The following is a 20,841-nucleotide window of genomic DNA, read 5'->3' as shown; positions in this document are numbered from 1 at the left end:
GAAGGAATGAAGGACTGATACACACTGCAACAGAACATAATGTTTTTAAGATCTAAGTCAAAGAAGCCATCTAAGCCACAAAAGACCATATATTATATTATTCCATTTTTTTAAATGTTTATTAATTTTGAGAAAGACAGCATGTGAGCAGGGGAGAAGGGGAGGGAGAGAGAAGGAGAGGGAGGGCAGGAAGGTGAGAGAGAGAGAGAGAGAGAGAGAGAGAGAGAGAGAGAGAGAGAGAGAGAATTCCCAAGCAGGCCCAAGCCCAGCATGGAGCCTGATGCAGGGCTCGATCTCATGAACCATGAGATCATAACCTGTGCCGAAATCAAGAGTCAGACGCTTAACTGACTAAGCCACTCTGGAGCCCCTATATGATTCCATTTTTATGAAATGCCCTGAAAGATAAATCTATAAAGATGGAAGTACATTAATTACTATATTAGCCTAGGGCTGGTAGAGGAGGGTATGGAGAAAATAGGGATGACAAAGGTATAGGGTTTCTTTTGAGGGAGAGGAAATTGGTTGTGGAGTGATGGTTGCACAACTCTGTGAACAAACTAAAAAGCCATTAATTGTATCCTTTCAATGGGTGAATCGAATAACATATATTATATCTCAATAATTAGGAAACTATTAGAGAAAAAGCTATTAGGAAATAATACTCATGTTTCATTTAAAGCAAAGGTCTGTTATACATAGCAAAGTTGGTTTAACACATTTTTCTGAAGATTGCTCCTATAAGCCTTTTTACTCCTCATCTAAAATTTTTGGAAGTCAAATGTAAAAATAAGAAAGAATGAAGATAGGAAAAATAGTTCAGAATAAATCTTATGTATGTACTGTATGCCAATATGGTTTTCTATATAAATTTCAAAACACCACTGGAAATTTGGAAATTAATGAGAAAATTTGTCATTTGGAAATTAATGAGACAATTATTCTTCAGAGAATACTATTAAAGTTGCCACCAATATATAAAATAACTTAAGCAAACTATTTTGTCTACTACTAATTTCTATGAGTAATGCCAACTATAAACTGATTTTAAAAAGTATACACTAGGGGCACCTGGGTGGCTCTGTTGGTTAAATGTCTGACTTTGGCTCAGGTCATGATCTCGTGGTCCGTGAGTTTGAGCCCCGCATCGGGCTCTGTGCTGACAACTCAGAGCCTGGAGCCTGCTTCAGATTCTGTGTCTCCCTCTCTCTCTGCCCCTCCCCCGTTCATGCTCTGTCTCACTCTGCCTCAAAAATAAATAAACATTTAAAAAAAAAAAAGTATACACTATTTAAGGGGCACCTGGGTGGCTTGGTCAGTTAAGCATCTGACTCTTGATTTCAGCTCAGGTTATGATCTCATGGCTTGTGAGATGGAGCCCCACATCTGGCTCTGTGCTGACAGTGTAGAGCCTGCTTGGGATTCTCTTTCTCCCTCTCTCTGCCCTTCCTCCACTCATGCACACACTCTCTCTTTCAAAATAAATAAACGTAAATTTAAAAAATGATAAACTACTTTAAAAACCTAAACTCTACCCAGAATCCGTAAAAAATGAAAACACATTTTTAGAGATGCTACTAACTTGATTCTGAAGAGTATCTCAGCTTCTTTTACATTAGACAAGAAAAAAAACCTAATTCTTTTTTTTTTTTTTTAACGTTTATTTAGTTTTGAGACAGAGAGACACAGAGCATGAACGGGGGAGGGTGAGAGAGAGGGAGACACAGAATCTGAAACAGGCTCCAGGCTCCGAGCTGTCAGCACAGAGCCTGACGCGGGGCTCGAACTCACGGACCACGAGATCATGACCTGAGTCGAAGTCGGCCGCTTAACCAAGACTGAGCCACCCAGGCACCCCCAAAAAATACCTAATGCTTAAGCCTGATTTTTCCTTTCCTCTGAGGTCAAGTGCTTCATACAGGTGGAATTTTAAATTTATTTTTTAATTTTATTTATTTTGAGAAAGCACTGTACAAGAGCAGGGGAAGAGGAGAGAGCAAGAGAGGGAGAGAAAGAATCCCAAGCAGGCTCCATGCTGACAGTGCAGAGCTGGATCCCACAACTGTGAGATGATGGCCTGAGCCGAAATCAAGAGTCAGATGCTTAACCGAATGAGCCACCCAGGTGCCCTACAGATGGGATTTTATATCTAGTATTTTCCCACTGTTATTATTAATGGTAATTTAACAACATGCAAATGATGTGATTAAAATTCATCCTCAATTCACCACCTATATTTTATCTTGATGTCCCACATTACTTCAATGGCAAATAAAACTCACTAATTAAATTTTGCACCACTTATTTTATGCACAGTTGGGACATGGAAGGCCAAAAAGCATAAAAGTCCATGGAATATTAGAGGATAGAAAGACAGCCTGATATAGATAGATAAATAGAAAGATAAATATATACAAAGTACATATGTATGTATCACAACTAAGATACTTAAGCTAAAGTACATTTGGAAGACCAGTATAAAAAATTAACTTTTGTCTCACAAAAAATTATACTAAAAAACTGGTGGAATGTTATGGGATGATTTAGCCACAGATATGAAAACTAAGCAAATGAAAAAATAAGCTTAACTGTTAACTCCAGGAAAATAAAAAATAAAAAAAATAAAGAAAACTAAATCATAACATACCATGTTGCAAAAAATATTTATATATCATAATACTGTAGGGGCGCCTGGGTGGCTCAGTTGGTGAAGCGTCGAACTTCAGCTCATGTCATGATCTCATGGTTCGTGAGTTCAAGCCCCCTCTGTGCTGACAGCTCAGAGCCTGGATCCTGTTTCAGATTCTGTGTCTCCCTCTCTCTCTGCCCCTCCCCCACTCATGCTCTGCCTCTGTCTCTCAAAAATGAATAAACGTTCAAAAAAATTTTAAATATATATATATATATATATATATATATATATATATATATATATTCATAATACTGTAAAAAACAAATACTGATTTATCCAAAAACTGTGATATACTGCACTGAGAAGATGTGGAGGGGAGTGTATAAGAAAGCTAAATATTTCCTGCAATTGGAAAGCAAAGAGTAAAATCTAAAATCAACTAAGAAACAGCAGTAAAGACTACTAGTTAGTAGACAGATATATAAACCAGAAGTTATTTCTAGAAAATGGTTGCCTCAAGATTGAGGTAGGTGGGGGGACTCTTGGTTTTTAACTAGCTCTTTCTGATTCTGCTTTGACCATGTGCATATATCACTATGATAAAAAAATTAATTGAAAAACTTGATTTGCAAAGCAGGTTAACTGGCTGCTACTGGAGAAGAACTCTAGGTAATGGGAATAAAATGGAGGTTTACTTTTCACTAATACTTCTGTAAGTTTTAAATAGTGAGCCACAAGCATACATTACCTATTTCTTTTAAATCAATTCATAAATAATAGGTCACAGGATTATAAAACATGAAATACAGAGCAATTGAAAATAAGAGCACTATAATTCAATTTAAATAATATAACTAAAACATTCATTGCATATATTTTTCAAAAGGCAATTTTATTAAATAAAATTTTCATCTATATAGGAATGACTAGCCTCCACAGGACTGTCCAATCTATTTAAATAAATTCCTGTGTCTACTCACCCTGGATGATAATACAGCTTGTATGATATAGCTTGTGGCAGAAACTGTTAGCTGTCTACACAATATCCGTTTTTTCTTTCCTCCTCAGTAACAGAACCTCAATTTTTTCCATGATATTAGTGATCAATCATAAATCAAAACTTGCATTTCAGATCATCTGCTCTTATAATTTGATTTGGGGGCTCTTATTGGAAACAAGGTTTATTTTCTCATTCTACTGAGACTTAAATGTTTTTGGTCACATGGAATTCTTCGACCTCAGTATGAGAAATGCTGTAAAATGCCTTTTCTTTTTAAGGTTTTATTTTTGTTTGTTTTTGTTTTTATCAGTTGGTTGTTTTTGCACATCAATTTTTTTTTTAATTTTTTAAAAAATCTTTATTTATTTATTTTTAACTTAATTTTTTATTTTTTTAGATTTACATCCAAATTAGCTAGCATATAGTGCAACAATGATTTCAGGAGTAGATTCCTTAATGCCCCTTACCCATTTAGCCCACTTCCCCCCCCCCACAACCCCTCCAGTAATCCTCAGTTTGTTCTCCATATTTATGAGTGTCTTCTGTTTTGTCCCCCTCCCTGTTTTTATATTATTTTTGTTTCCCTTCCCTTATGTTCATCTGTTTTGTCTCTTAAAGTCCTCATATGAGTGAAGTCATATGATTTTTGTCTTTCTCTGACTAATTTCACTTAGCATAATACCCTCCAGGTCCATCCACGTAGTTGCAAATGGCAAGATTTCATTCTTTTTGATTGCTGAGTAATACTCCATTGTATGTATGTATGTGTATATATACACGTATGTATACACATACACACATATATATGTATGTATGTATATATATACCACATTTTCTTTATCCATTCATCCATCAATGGACATTTGGGCTCTTTCCATACTTTGGCTATTGTTGATAGTGCTGCTATAAACATGGGGGTGCACTTGTCCCTTCGAAACAGCACATCTGTATCCCGTGAATAAATGCCTAGTAGTGCAATTGTTGGATCATAGGGTAGTTCTATTTTTAGTTTTTTGAGGAACCTCCATACTGTTTTTCAGAGTGGCTGCACCAGCTTGCATTCCCAAGGTTTTATTTATTTTTAAGAGAGAGAGAGAGAGAGAGAGAGAGAGAGAGAGAGAGAGAGAACTAGCAGGGGAGAGACAGAGAGAGAGGGAGACAACAGAATCTGAAAAAGGCTCCAGGCTCTATCTAAACTGTCAGCACAGAGCCCAATGCGGGGCAGGAACGCATGAACCATGAGATCATGACCTGAGCTGAAGTCAGATGTTTAACCAGCTGAGCCACCCTGATGCCTATCTCTTTGAGGTTCCACCAGAGGATCACTAAAGGAAAATTCATGCGCATAGGACAGAATAATCTATAATTTAAGTCCCATTTCCCCAAAAAGACTTACCAAATTTTATTTATATAGATTATGACCCTCTCAAATTACTTTATTGTTAAAGAACAAATTGTTAAATTTGTTAAAGGGAAAATGTTAAATACTATTTTTAGAAAAAATGAAATAATGCTATTTGCTCCATATTCTTAAATATTGTTTTATTATATCTGCCCTACAATCCATATTTTTTTTTCACATAAGAATTATCTTAGAGCTTCATAGGCCTGTGTCAGGTATCTATCCTGCAGAACCATTGACTATTAGGTGTTAAGCACAAGTCCATATCATAAAATGTTTGTGTAACACAAGAGTCCAAAAATAAGTTCTAATACTCTTCTTAAATTCAGAGAATAGAGTACTCCATATTACTTCCCTCCCTTCCTCAAGCCAAAAGAAAAGGAGCCTTGCCTAAACAAAGTATCCAGGATACCTCTGTATATTACCTATTTTTAAAAAAATTTTTAATGTTTTATTATTTATTTTTGAGATAAGAGTGCAAATGGGGGAGGGGCAGAGAGTGGGGACGACAGAATCCAAAGCAGCTCCAGGCTCTGAGCTGTCAGCACACAGCCCAACATGAGGCTCGAACCCACCAGCTGTGAGATCATGACCTGAGCCAAAGTGGGACACTCAACCGACTGAGCCACCCAGGCGGCCTGTACATTACCTATTTATATCTGACAGACTGCCTGTCTGACCAATAAACTAATCCTAGAATTAACTGGACAAACCAGATTACCAGCTCTGTTTGTCTTAGGTAACTTCCTGTTGCCACCATACCCAATAGCAAGTCCTGAGATTTGGTCTCTACCTCTTTTCTCGTCTCTAAAGATACCTTGTCTTAGGTCTTCTTAATTGTCTAATTAAGTCTTAAGACTTAATTGTGTGTGACTTGACACAATTACAAGTCATACAGCATAAAACCACAGTGTCACCAGACATCAGTGAAGTAAATTATTGGTATACCTTCTCAATTAGCTTGGCAGTGGTTTAAAATAATTAAATAATTTCTTTGAAGTTCTGGGTTGTAACTCCCCTTCCATTCACTAACATCCTTAAAGCAAATATTTGTCTCTTTTCATAGTTGATCTATTCCCACCTCAATGAATAAGCTGAAGTCTCCTTATACCCACAGGTGCTTTGAAAGCCTATTACAGGTTCAGGTTCAACCACTAGGTTTCAAGTCAAAACTGCTCTCCTTGGAATCAGTCAGTGTTCTGAATTCTGCCCGTGGAGAATCCCTGGCTAGCTTTTTTTCTTTGCTGTTTTCACACCTTAATCCATAACCCTAAAACTGGATCCTTGCCCTCACAACTGGCTCCTTGTCCTACTTTATTATGCATACTTTTCTTGGAAACTGATTATCCTGGATCTTCTATTTTTAATGATCTCATTCTGGAATTTCCTTGCTTTAACTTCAAGTTTCTCAAAGTGCAATTTAATCCATACCTTCAGATCAGGAGAGAGAAGGCAGAATTCCAAATTTATCATTGAGAATTCCTTTTCACTGCCCCAACTTTCCCAGCCTAACCTAGCCTACATCTTTTCCCCTCCATTCCAGACTGATTTCAAAGGCCACTAAAACATCATAAATTTAATGGCACTTCTAACTTCTCTAATTACAATCAAGCTGGTCATATACCTAATTCTGACAACAATTCTGATCAAAAGTTTGGAGGTTCTTTTGCCTCAGAACTTAAATGACTAGGAAAAGACCCTGAAGTAAATTAATAAAGTTAGAACTAAAGCCCAAATATTTAACAAAGACTGAAAAGGAAATGATACATTTTATCAATAGTCAATTTTTATATTTCAGGCTCACTTTTCCAAGTAGTATAAGTGTTCTTCCTGAAAAACACAAAATGTACATCCAATTAAATATTTTACAAAGTTTTTGAGGGATAACTGAAGTATAATAAACTGCATATATTTTTTATTAGTTCCATTTAATTTTTTTTATTTTTTTAAATGTTTATTTATTTTTGAGAGAGCTAGAGCATGAGCGGGGGAGGGGCAGAAAGAGAGGGAGACACAGAATCCAAAGCAAGCTCCAGGCTCTGAGCTGTCAACACCGAAGGGCTCGAACTCACGGACCGCAAGATCATGACCTGAGCCAAAGTCTTAACTGACTGGGCCACCAAGGCAGCCCTAGTCCCAGTTTTCAAACTGCACGTATTTAAAGTATACAAACTAACCAGTTTTGTGATGCCATGTCATACCACTGAAATCATCACCACAACTGAGAACATAACATTTTTATCACTTCAAAAGTGTCCTAATGTCTGCATATAATCTATCTCTCCCTCTTCTTCCCCCTGTACCAACAACACCCAGTAAGCTTCCTTTCAGGATAACTTTGCAATTTCTAGAATTTTATATGAATGAAATAATAAGCATGTGTTCTATTTTTATTTGGGTTCTTTCACTTAACACAATGATTTTGAGATTCATTCATGTTTTTGCATGTATCAATTGATCTTCCATTTTATTGCCGAGTCATCAAATATAATTTTACAAAGTAGTAAAAAGAAAATCCTCATTGTGAAAACATCTTACTATATTTATGATGTCTAGAACAGATATTTTTAATATGCTTCTGTGTTTTTTTAAGTCTACTTATTTATTTGGGGTGAGGGGAGGAAAGGAGGGGCAGAGAGAGAGGAAGAGAAAGAATCCCAAGCAGGCTCCACACTGTCACAGCAGAACCCAACAAGGGGCTCAATCTCAGGAACTGTGAGCTCATGACCTGAGCCGAGATCAAGAGTCAGATGCTTAACTGACTAAACCACCCAGGCACCCCCGCTTATTTTAAAAGGAAAAATGTCACAGAAAAACTGCACAATGAAGAAATATATTTTATTAATCACCTCTGGAAAAAAAGTAAGAATTAAAAATTTCAATGATCTAACTTTAGCAGCTAAAAATACAGGACTACGTTTCTTTAAAACTTACTCCCACGGAAATGAAAAAAATGTAAACAAACAAAAAAAAAGGCACCTGTCTGGCTCAGGTGGAGTATGAGACTCTTGATCTCAGCGTTGATAAATTCAAGCTGCACACTGGGTATAGAGATTACTAAATAAATAACTTAATCCTGTGGATTAATTTTTTTAAAAAAATTTTTTAATGTTTATTTTTTGAGAGAGAGACAAAGTGTGAGTAGGAGAGGAACAAAGAGAGTGAGAGATGAGAGAATCTGAAGTAGGCTCCAGGCTCTGAGCTGTCAGCACAGAGCTTGACACGAACCATGAAATCATGACCTGAGCCAAAGTCGAATGTTCCAAGCACACCCCCCCCCCTTTTTTAAGAGAGAGAGAGATCACACACAACCCAGGGATGGAGGAGTAGCGGGGGAGAGACAGAGACAGAGAGACAGAGAGAGTGAGAGGGAGAATCCACAGCAGGCTCCATGCTCAGCTTGGAGCCCAACATGGGGGTTAATCCCATGAGCTTGGGATCATGACCTGAGCCGAAATCAAGAGTCAGATGCTCAACTGACTGAGTCACCCAGGTGCCCCTCCCATAGAATAATTTTTAAATGTGTATTATTGAGAAAAGTTAATATGGGAAGAAAATAAAGCAATAATTTTTACTGTATGTACTGTAACCCATTTATTACATGCTGTCCAAAGTTCAAAGAACTTTTATGCATTCACAAAAAATCACAGGCATTTAACAATAAATATCTAGTTTAGATAATGTGTATAAATGAAAGATTCCTACTAAAGAAAAATACTATAAAAAAAGGATGAATTATAGTAAAGACTTCCTTTCTAGCTAAATATAAAAACATTTTTCAATAATTTGCCCTCCTATACTAGTTTGCATACACATAGGAGGATACACTGTTTCTTATGCCATTTATTTCTGAGAATATATCCTTGAAAATCCTAAAATTGGCTGAAATGTCCCTTAACTACAAAATTAATCCAAAAATCCTAACTTTTATTATATTTTACATAATATTTGAAGCTACAATATATGTAGTTATATTGCTTATACATGTGCATTGCTTATAAATTTTTATTTTAAATTATAATGTATATAATCTGCAATGTTAACCATTACAAAGCTAACAATTTTTTAAAGTCTGTCATTTTTCATAATAGCATATTATTTGGGTAATATCTCAGATTCTTAGAAAGGTGCTGCAGGATATTCTTATAACTTTAAGAAGAGGATAAGAAAACATGAATCCTAAAGCTCTAAGTATAAATGACTCAAAACACAAATTTTTTCCTCTTCATATTCTCAAGCAGCTACTCAGAAAAAGTATCAAGGTATTACATTTAAAAGTACATTAAAAAAGGATTCTCACATTTATCACTTAATGACAAAAATAAATATAAAAGTCCAACTGTATTTATAACTCTTTTCCCTACAATTTAATCTAAATACTGAAGGTAATAACTCACACTAGTCAAAGATGACAGACTCAAAAGATAGTAACTACCATACACAAGGCAAACAAAATAGTTCCATTTCTGTGACAAACAAATTTATTAGGTAGGTACTCAATAAAAGAAAGTTATGTTTATTCCACCTATGGGCATGGGGAGAAAGGGGAAAAGGTAAGAATTCAGATGTCTGCCCTCTACATTCACCCAAGTTTAGCAATATTAGTTGCTTTCCCTATCATTTAGAATTTTTATATGAATTTTATGTTTCTATAGTCAAACTTAGCTAAATCTCACCAGCTAAATTGTAGCAGTTTTGAACATGGTTATAAATTAAATCTACCTTACTTTACCCTATAATACCAATTAAGGAACATGCTATTGGAGAGATGTGTTGATCAAGACCGACTTAAACAGGATATTAATTATTTTTGTCATCTCCTATACCAGTCATGTCAGTAGCTCAGTTAATAAACCGATTCAAGTAAATGATTATGCATAAGTTAATTTCTCTAAGAGTATTTTTCAGTATCAATATAAATAATTTCAATGACAGCTGTAATACCACTTAGAAATTCATAATTTGTGTAATGTACTTGATGTAATATTTTAGATAAGAAGTTCACTAGTTCCATTATGCTCAATGACATATCAGCTCCCCTACTTTAAACTCTGTTTTTCAAAAGTTTATGAAGCTGTTTAAAAACCACTCTAGAGGGGCGCCTGGGTGGCTTGGTCGATTGAGTGTCCGACTTTGGCTCAGGTCATGATCTCACAGTCCGTGAGTTCGAGCCCTGCGTCGGGCTCTGTGCTGACAGCTCAGAGCCTGGAGCCTGTTTCAGATTCTGTGTCTCCCTCTCTGTGACCCTCCCCCGTTCATGCTCTGTCTCTCTCTGTCTCAAAAAAAAATAAAAACATTTAAAAAAAAAAAAAAAACACTCTAAGATAGGGGTGTCTGGGTGGTTCAGTAGGTTAAGCATCTGACTCTTGATTTTGGCTCAGGTCATGACCTCGTGGTTGATGAGTTGGAGCCCCAGGCTGACAACAAGAAGCCTGCTTGGGATTCTGTCTCCCTCTCTCTCTGCCCCTCCCCAGCTGTCTGCCTATCTGTCTCTGCCTCTCTGTCTCTCTCTCTCTCAAAAATAAATAAACATTTTTTTAAAAATCACTCTAGATAAAATTTGGCAGTTAAGAACCAAAAAGACAATAATGCACATTTTTTTAAAGTCCATATGTATGTTTACAAGAGAGTGAAATATTCTGTCAATATTTTCATCTAACAGAATCCTTGGAATCTTTTCTGTCCAGAAATATTGAAATCTTGAAAAACAATGAAATTTAAGAACCAGCATAATTACACTGTGAACAAAAAGTGATGCAGTTAAACTCTAGTAAACGTTTTACAGATTCTAGCTACAGAGAAAGATTTTAAACCAGAATCCTGCTTAGTGTTCTCCTGTCAGCTATAATATCAAGATCAGAATTTACCATAACAAATGAAAACATTAGCTATTCTTCTCTGGTGGATATAAATACATTAGTTATTTCAGTATATTACAACAGTCAATGATGAGTAGCATCAAATGCTGACAATAACTTTGAGTTGTCAAGGAAGTTGTTTTCATCATTTAAGAAAATCCAACATAAAGGGATATAATAAAAATACAGATCAACTAATATCAAAACAAGAAAACACTAATCATAATTCTGTGGTCAGTCCCCCTAAACCTAGACTATCTAGTAAATACATGTCCCTAGTCCCAATATGAATACTTCAGTATAAACTTACCACCTCTAATGGAAAAATATCCTACTGATCAATTGTTTTCACATGTTGACCACTGTGTCTGAAAATACACCAGGCTCTAAGATTGCTTTCACTTAAAATGTGTATTTTCCTCTCATCTGGAAAAGGTTAAATGTTCAAAGACTGCAAAAGTTAGCAAAGCTGACTTCACAAATATTGGTTTCCTAGTCATTGTTGTAATAAGATTTTGCAGAATAACATAAATATTTTTTAAAAATCATTAACAAATCAAATACTCATTAAGTTTACACTATGCACAGCACTCTGGGACGTATTTTTTAAAAGCCATAAAGTCTGCCCATCGAGAATCATAACTTAGTTGAGAGACAAGATTTAAATGAATAATTAGCGAACAAGCCATTATTTCATAAAATGTTGTGCTACATAGTAGATAGAGGCAGGCCTTAGTACCTATAAGGAATCAGAGTAAAACAATGTAGGCTAAAACTGTCGAAGGGAGCTATAAGGAGAAAGGTGGAATGGTATTACTCTACTAACCAGTCATCCAGAGTTGAAATCAATCCTAAAATAGAAATTTAAGAGTTTCCAGTTAAAAGAAATCATTAATGAGTAGGTACTCATTAACGAGCTACTCATTAATGATTTCTTTTAACTGGAAACTCTTTAAATTCATTAAAATGGTGAGAACTACTTTTAAGTGAATGTGAAAACAATAGGAAATGATTACAAATTAATACTACATGGAAATATTTTGTTATTAGAATTTCTTTGGGAGAATAGGAGTTGGGGGATGGGTGATTCCCTAAAGAAAATATAAGCACTGGTTTATTAAGAACTAGTGGTTTTGCTTCCAAAAAGGCCAAATTCAAGTATTATACATCTTTCATTTACTTACCATGTACTTCATTTTTACTTTGTTTTCTCAATCCCCTCAAATTTTATTCATTTAATATTCTATTCAAATAATATGTGGTTACTACTATTAGCAAGGTCAGAATTGCATCAAAATATTTAATTACACTAATCTATCCTAGAAACAAGAGACGAATGAAATCAAAGCTTAAATTCTAAAAATTGTAAACTGTCATGAGTTCTTACTCTTAATCCAAAATGTCTTGAAATTTATCATAGCAAGTCTTCAGAGAAGGTAAAAAAAAAAATGGGAATTCAGTTCTAAATAAATCTCTTTTGCTCTAAAAATATACAGCTTCTCTCTTCTAGAAAATAACTTAGAAACTTACCTTGGCTCCTTAATTAACATATTAAGGACTAAAGTTATTGTCTTTTTAAGTTTAACGTCCTTTTGCACTAAGATTCTAAAAATATCTCCCCTTGGGGTGCCTAGGTGGCTTAATCAGTTAAGCTTTGACTCTTGATTGACTCTTGATTTCAGCTTAGGTCATGATCTCAGGGTCATGAGATCAAGCTGTATTGCATGCTCCCGACTCTACCCTAGGTGTGGAGCCTGCTTAACAGTCTCTCCCTCTCCCTCTGCCTCTCCCTTGTCGCACACAGAAGCTCACTCTCTCTCAAAAAAAAAATTAAAAAGAAAGAGAAAAAAAAAAACCTCCCCTTGCTCTTAAAAAATATGTTATTACATTTCCTTTAAAGAAAAACACTGATTAACTAGGAAATGAACTTCTCTCCCCACCCACAATTAGCAGCTTAAATGGTTCCTGGGGCTTTTCTTATAGAGATACTGACATTAAAATAATGCTGTTGTGCCTCAAAACATTAACTTCAGAATCTCACCAAGAGTACCCTCTTCACCCAAATTTAAGGCCAAACTTCTCCATAGGATTGTAAGAAAGATCTCACAAAAGACATCACTTCATTTATAAATCCTATCATTTAACTTATTTCTCTGCAGCTGTAGAATACAGATCCTCCATTCTGAGTCTACCTACTAAGACTAAATCCAAGCTTCAAAACTTGAATTTTGAATGGGAAATTCACATCCATTTTATTTAAAATGTGCCATTTCTCCTTCAATAAATTACTCTGCAAATATGAATTATACTAATAAATTCTCTCCCTTTCCCAAACACACAAAAGCTGATGAAATCTATCTACTAACACACCTATCTCAGAGAGATGGCTAAAATAAAACACAAGCTCATTTTATATAGATGTTAAAACTATTCCAGAACTCAGCTTTTTTAAGTTCTTTCTGAGCTTTTTGGGGTTCACTCATCCTTTTGAGATTACAGTGTGAGAAACTATTATAAAGACTTCATTTTCTGAGAAAATACCAGAGACTAATCAAAGATAAAGTACTTAGTTCCTTATCATACTTTACAACATACACAATATACTATACATACTAATCAATATACACATGCTAATAGTACCTGTCCTTACTTAAAATAAGCCTATGTCAGTAAATTAGGGCAAAAAAAGCTAACATCATCACTAAAAGCATTTATAGAATTTATATGTGTTTAATACAGTGCTAGAGTTTACACCAAAAGGCATTAACTACAATGAAACTGAAACCTGAAACTATCATTGTTTACAAATTGTTTACAATTTAAAATTAAGATCATTCTTGTAAAATAACTACCTTAATTATTCTAGCCAGTGATGACTCTCAACAGAGTCCAAAGGACAGAGGCAAGATCCCTGAAATAGTTTTGGGTGGAATGAAATTTATGGAATATTTACATAAAAATGATGTTGCAAGGAGTTCCACTTCCACCTTATATGTACAAAGTCTGAAAGAGAGTTACTCCTAACCTAAAAAACAGAAAAAGCCAGATAAACTATCATACAACATTTCTTGAGCCTGTCAGAGGCAACCAAGTAGCCTGACATCCCAGGAAGGACAGATTCCTCCAAAACACAGGATGCATGAATTGCCTGTCCAATAGCAGAGCATGGGAGGAAGATGCAGGTGCTACTAAAAGAGAGTAAGAAAAAAAATCAGCTAAAATTTTAACTGATCTGTTTTCTGTTTCCATAGAGTTGGCTATTCCCACCATTTCATACAAATGGAATTTAAAAAATTGTGTCTTTGTGTTTGGCTTCCCTGACTTAGCATGTTTTACGGGTTCATCCATGCACATATCAGAAAACTTCATTCCTTTTTATTAACAAATAATATTTCACTGTATGGATTTACAACATTTTGTTCAGTTGACAGACATCTGATTTCTGCAATGAAAACTACAAAACATGAAAAAAATTAAAAACCAAATGTAAAAACTTCCTAATTTCATAAGTCAAAAGATTTAAATATTGTTAAAATGGTTAATACTCATGCTGAAACAGAAAGCTCAATAAGTAGTATTAAGAAAAAAGTTAACTCTATCATAATTCTGAAACAATGGCAGAATACATAATTTTACACAAGAATACATTTAAGAGAATTAATGCAACATATATCCTGATCCAAAAAAAGATAAAAATTAAAAATGCAAACCCCATATTATGTAAACCTCAGGTTCAAAAGCACACAACACAGGTTAGAAACAGAAACTGTCATTAATTAAGAATGGTGAATTATGGTTCTTTATAATATACCAAACCTAAAATTCCTATAATTTTCAGTGTTTTATTAACAGTTTCAGTGTTTTATTGTCATTTCATATTCAGAATAACATAGTGCATATCTGTGTCTATAGCTATAAAATAATTAACTATTTTTAGAAAGAGTATATTTATATAAACTTAGCACATTTTACCTCTACGTAAAATTTTTGGTAGAAATTAAATAAGCCTTTACAGGTTCCAGTGAGCTAGCATTTCATTTATAACACTTAATTTTAATTTTTTTTTTCCTAACGTTTACTTACTTTTGAGAGAGAGAGACAAAGCACAAGTGGGAGAGGGGCAGAAGGAGAGAGAGACACAGAATCCGAAGCAGGCTCCAGGCTCTGAGCACAGAGCCCAACGCGGGGCTCGAACCCACAGACTGTGAGATCATGACCTGAGCCGAATTTGGACACTCAACCAACTGAACCGTGCCCCAACACTTAATTTTATACAATTAACTTAATTAGGTTTTACTAAAATGGAAAGGTTTTCTTTAACACAAAATTTATAAAACATATTCCCAACATAAAATTTATGTCAGAGTAACAAAGTTTATAAGAATAAGAAGCCAGTCATACAAATGGTCCCATGATTATAATCAGTGGCTATTAAAACTCAAAAATATAAAAGTACAACTGCAGATCTGTGTTACTCCCCTATGGCCTCTAAAAACACAATCATACTGACATCTAAAATAAGACTTGCTTTAAGATAAAGGGAGGTAAACCTTTGAAAGACTCTTAAATACAGAGAACTGAGTGTTGCTGGAGGGGAGGTGCGTGGGGGGATGGGTTAAAGGAGTGATGGTCATTAAGGATGGCACTTTTAGGAATGAGTACTGGGTGTCATATGTAAGAGATAAATCATTGGGTTCCACTCCCAAAACCAAGACTACACTGTATGTTAACTAACTTGAATTTAAATAATAAAAAATGAAATAATGAAATGAAATATAAAAAAATAAAATATAAAATAAAATAAATAAAATAAATAAAATAAAATAAATAAAATAAAATAAAATAAAATAAAATAAAATAAAATAAAATAAAATAAAATAAAATAAAAATAAAATAAAATACCTGTTTACCTACTTGGCAAGAAAAATAACTGTGAGGAAGATTATACATGTTAAGGCCAGAAGGCTCCTCAGGAACTCAGGCTGGTGGGTAACTATCTCAAAGGAAAACCTAGAATATAAAGATTACCTCAGCAACTTTTGGAGGCACTCCATCCCCAAGCACCTCCCTGATGAAGCAGTGTTGGCCCATATAGTATGAGAGTCCACAGGTCCTCTTGAAGGCATCTTTCAGTCGTTTCAGCTCTATGTCGGTAACTGTAATCCAGAAATTGAAGAGGGTAAGAAACCAGAAGAAAAACGAAGTCTTTCAAAATCTTCGTTTTTTCAAAATAAGTGTTGGCAAGGATGTGGAAAAAAGGGAATCCTTGTGCATTGTTGGTGGGAAGGTGTAAACTGATGCAGCCACAATGGAAAACAGTATAGAGGTTCCTCAAAAAATTAAAAATAGAAATAACATACAGTTCAGCAGTCCACTTCTGAGTATTTGCCCCCACCCCCCCTTCTGAGCATTTATCCAAAGAAAACAAAAACACTAATTTGAAAAGACAGATGTGCCCCTATGTTCACTGCAGCATTATTTACAATAGCCAAATTATGGAAGCAACCCTAAGTGTCCACGAACTGATAAATGGATAAAGAAGATACGGTATAGATATATCTAGATATATAATGTGGAATATTACTCAGCCATAAAAAAAATGAAATCCTGCCACTGGCAACAACATGAATGGACTCAGACAGTATTATCCTAAGTGAAATAAGTCTGACAGGGAAAGACAAATCCTGTATGATTTCACTTATATGTGGAATCTAAAAAAACAAACAGACTCATAAATACAGAGAAAAAACTGGTGATAGCCTGAGAAGAAAGAAGGGATGAGGTGATGGACAACATAGGTGAAGGAGATAAAGAGGTACAAACTCCCAGTTATAAAATAAATAAGTTACAGGGATGTAAAGTACAGCATTGGGAATATAGTCAATAATAGTGTATTAACTTAGTATGGTGACAGGTGACAACCATTTCATTATGTGTATATATATATATATATATATATATATATATATATATATAGTTTTTTCAATTTTTTTAATGTTTATTTATTTTTGAGAGAGACAGAGCACAAGTAGAGTAGGGGCAGTGAGGGAGATACGGAATGCGAAGCAGGCTCCAGGTTCTGAGCTGTCAGCATAGGGCCCAACACGGGCTGGAACCCATGAACCGTGGATCATGATCTGAGCTGAAGTTGGACACTTAACCAACTGAGCCACCTAGGCACCCTTCATTATGTATATAAACATTGAATCACTATGTTATATACCTGAAACTAATATAATATTGTATGTCAACTATACAATTTTTTTAAATCAAATTAAAGAAATCTTTAGATTTTTCCAACCAAATTCCAAATAAAAACTGGCCCTAAAAAATATAAATATTACTCCTAATAAAATATTATTCCTAATAAAACATTACAAAATATTATTCCTAATAAAAATATAATTTCTCTTTCCAGATAAGTATGACAAAGCCAAAGATATTTTGTCATAATTCCAATACTTTCCAATCTAACGAAGAAAATAAATGGGAAAATTGTTGACCCACTACTTTCCAACAACAGAATAGTAAACATACAAATTTTAGGCAGGGGCAAGGAAGAGGTAACAAGTATTTCAAATTAGCTGATAATCTAAATGGCATTAGATTCTGCAATTAATATGTTTTCAGCAACAATGCATTCATTTCCTTTGGATAAAAATTATATTATCTGTACTTCTTCAGCACTTATCTATCCATGTGAAGGACAGATCCCAAGTTTAGCTTAAATTTTGTCATCATTTATAAAGAAAGTAATCTTCTATAAAGAATTATTTTAACAAACTAACATTTTATTTTCTTTCCTTTTTTTAAAAAAATGTTTATTTTTCAGAGAGAGAGAGAGCAGGGGAGGGACAGAGACAGACAGACAGAATCCCAAGCAGGCTCCACCCTGTTGGCACAGAGCTCGATGTGGGGCTAAAGCTCATGAACTGTGAGATTATGACCTGGGCAGAAATCAAGATTTGGATGCTTAACCAACTGAGCCACCCAGGCACCCCTAACAACCTAACATTTTTAGGCCCCCACTATAAAAAAAATTAGAGCCATTACTTTATTTTAGGCCTTGCAGACTTTTTTCACTGAATAGAACAATATCTGTCTACAAGGACAAGAAAAATACCCTTTAATATTACACAGTCAGTTCAAGGATCATAATGGAGGCAGAGAAATGGTAGCTTTAGCCCAAGCTGGAGGAAAAGAAGACTGGACAGAGAGAATGATTACATAAAAATTTAAAGGCTAACCAAAGCCAAAGGAACAAAGGCATATCAGGCAGAGATAATAGTTTGTTTCAAAGTACAATGATGTATGGAATGTATGGAGAATTCTATGTTACTAGAACAAAATAAACAAGGCAGGGGCAGTAAATGATAGACCTACATAGGCGGTCATTTGACCAAGGCATAAAAATTTTGCTCTGTCATAATAAGGAAGGGATATGGTCACATTCAATTCAGATACAAACTCCTGGCAGATAAGAAACAGGACATAGATACAATTCAGACAGTTTATTTTGCTAGTAGTGTAAAGAAGCAAAAAGTAGACTGCTAATACAAGAAAAGGAGAAGCTAAATCTGGGAAATGTGTACAAGGAAGTCAGTAGAACTTGAAGCCTGAGTGAGAAGCTATCTAAAATACTACTCAGTATTCTAGTCAGGGAAACTTGTAAGATGGCATTTCCATGCAGAAAGGGAATGTAAGATCATAAAGAAAATTAAAGAAATTAATTAAAGAAAAAAATTAAAATTGAAGAAAAAATTTAAAGAAAAATACTTTACTAAAAATATTTTTCTTTAATTTTTTTCTACTATATTCTTTACTTTTGTGTATAGTTTTTCAAATTCTATTTTACCATCATCATCTCATTTTAGTCCACTTCAGTGTATTCATTTTTTCAAATTCTCAAATGATTTATTTTTTTTTCTCCCCCCACCCCCACCTTTTTTTCTCTAATCTGTCAAACCACTTTCAACACCCAGACCAAAACACACCTAGGATCTAGCATCATCTATTTGATTTTTGTGTCTGTGTGTATTTTTAATTTTTAATTTTAATTTCCTTTATTTCAATTTTTCTACCTCATTAATTCCTTTTCTCCCTTCAAAATGACAAAACGAAGGAATTCACCCCAAAAGAATTAGCACAAAGAAACGACAGCCAGGCATTTAACCAACACAGATAAAAGCAAGATGTCTGAACCAGAATTTAGAATCACAATAATAAGAATACTAGCTGGAGTCAAAAATAGACTAGAATCCCCTTCTGCAGGAAAAAGAAGTAAAACATAACCAGAATGAAATTAAAAATGCTATAACTGAGCTGCAATCATGGATGGATGCAGCGGAGGCAAGGATGGATGAGGCAGAACAGAGATCAGTGATATAGAGGACAAACTTATAGAGAATAATGAAACAGAAAAAAAGAGGGAGATTAAGGCAAAAGAGCACAATTTAAGAATTAGAGAAATCAGTGACTCACTAAAAAGGAACAACATCAGAATCATAGGGGTCCCAGAAGAGGAAGAGAGACAAATAGGAGTAGAAGGTTTATGTGAGCAAATCATAGCAGAAAACTTTCCTAGCCTGGGGAAAGACACAGACATCAAAATCAAGGAAGCACAGAGGACCCCCATTCAATTCAACAAAAACTGAAAATCAAGGCATATCATAGTCAAATTCACAAAATACTCAGGCAAGGAGAGAATCATGAAAGCAGCAAGGGAAAAAAAGTCCCTAACATACAAGGGAAGACAGATCAGGTTTGCAGCAGACCTATCCACAGAAACTTGGCAGGCCAGAAAGGAGTGGCAGGATATATTCAGTGTGCTAAATCAGAAAAATATGCGGCCAAGAATTCTTTATCTAGCAAGCCTGTCATTCAAAATAGAAGGAGAAATAAAAAGTTTCCCAGACACACAAAAATTAAAGGAGTGTGTGACCACTAAATCAGCCCTGCAAGAAATTTTAAGGGGGACTCTCTGAGGGTAGAGAAGATATATAGATAGATAGATAGACAGACAGACAGACAGATAGATAGATAAATACCAAAAGCAACAAAGGTTAGAAAGGACCAGAGAACATCACCAGAAACTCCAACTCTACAAACATCATAATGGCAATAAATTCGTATCTTTCACTACTCACTCTAAACATCAATGGACTCAATGCTCTAATCAAAAGACATAGGGTAACAGAATGGATAAGAAAACAAGATCCATTTATATGCTGTTTACAAGAGACCCACTTTAGACCTAAAGACACCTTCAGATTGAAAATAAGGGGATGGAAAACCATCTATCATGCTAATGGTCAACAAGAGAAAGCCGGAGTAGCCATACTTATATCAGACAATCTAGACTTTAAAATAAAGACTATATCAAGATGCAGAAGGACATTATACCATAATCAAGGGATCTGTCCAACAAGAAGACCTAACAATTGTAAAAATTTATGCGCCAAATGTGAAAGCACCCAAATATATAAATCAATTAATCACAAACATAAAGAAACTCATTGATAGTAACACCATAATAGTAGACTTCAACACCCCATTTCCAGCAATGGACAGATCATCTAATCAAAAAATCAATAAGGAAACAATGGCTTTGAATGACATACTGGACCAGATGGACTTAACAGATATATTCAGAACATTTCATCCTAAAGCAGCAGAACATACATTCTTCTCCAGTCCACATGGAACGTTCTTACTCAGCCCTAAGTAAGTACAAAAAGATCGAGATCATACCGTGCATATTTTTAGACCACAATGCTATGAAACTCGAAATTAACCACAAGAAAAAATTTGGAAAGGTAACAAATACTTGGAGACTAAAGAACATCCTACTAAAGAATGAATGGGCTAACCAAGCAGTTAAAGAGGAAATTCGAAAGTATATGGAAGTCAGTGAAAATGATAACACCACAACCCAAAACCTCTGGGACGC

General features: G+C 34.9%; 1 protein-coding gene across 2 annotated transcripts in view; it reads right to left on the bottom strand.

Annotated features, from left to right (window-relative positions):
• Window positions 1-20,841, bottom strand: part of USP32 (ubiquitin specific peptidase 32) — a 250,843-nt gene that overhangs the window by 163,109 nt on the left and 66,893 nt on the right. For both annotated transcript variants that reach the window (XM_058705725.1, XM_058705726.1), the window contains exon 2: window positions 15,921-16,048. In XM_058705725.1, coding sequence (XP_058561708.1) covers window positions 15,921-16,048 — 128 coding nt within the window. The remainder of the gene's footprint in view (window positions 1-15,920; window positions 16,049-20,841) is intronic.

This window comes from Neofelis nebulosa, chromosome 16 (genome assembly GCF_028018385.1).
Source record: "Neofelis nebulosa isolate mNeoNeb1 chromosome 16, mNeoNeb1.pri, whole genome shotgun sequence".
Lineage (NCBI taxonomy): Eukaryota > Metazoa > Chordata > Mammalia > Carnivora > Felidae > Neofelis > Neofelis nebulosa.
Note: the sequence above shows the minus strand (reverse complement) of the source record. Positions and strands in the feature narration are given on the sequence as shown.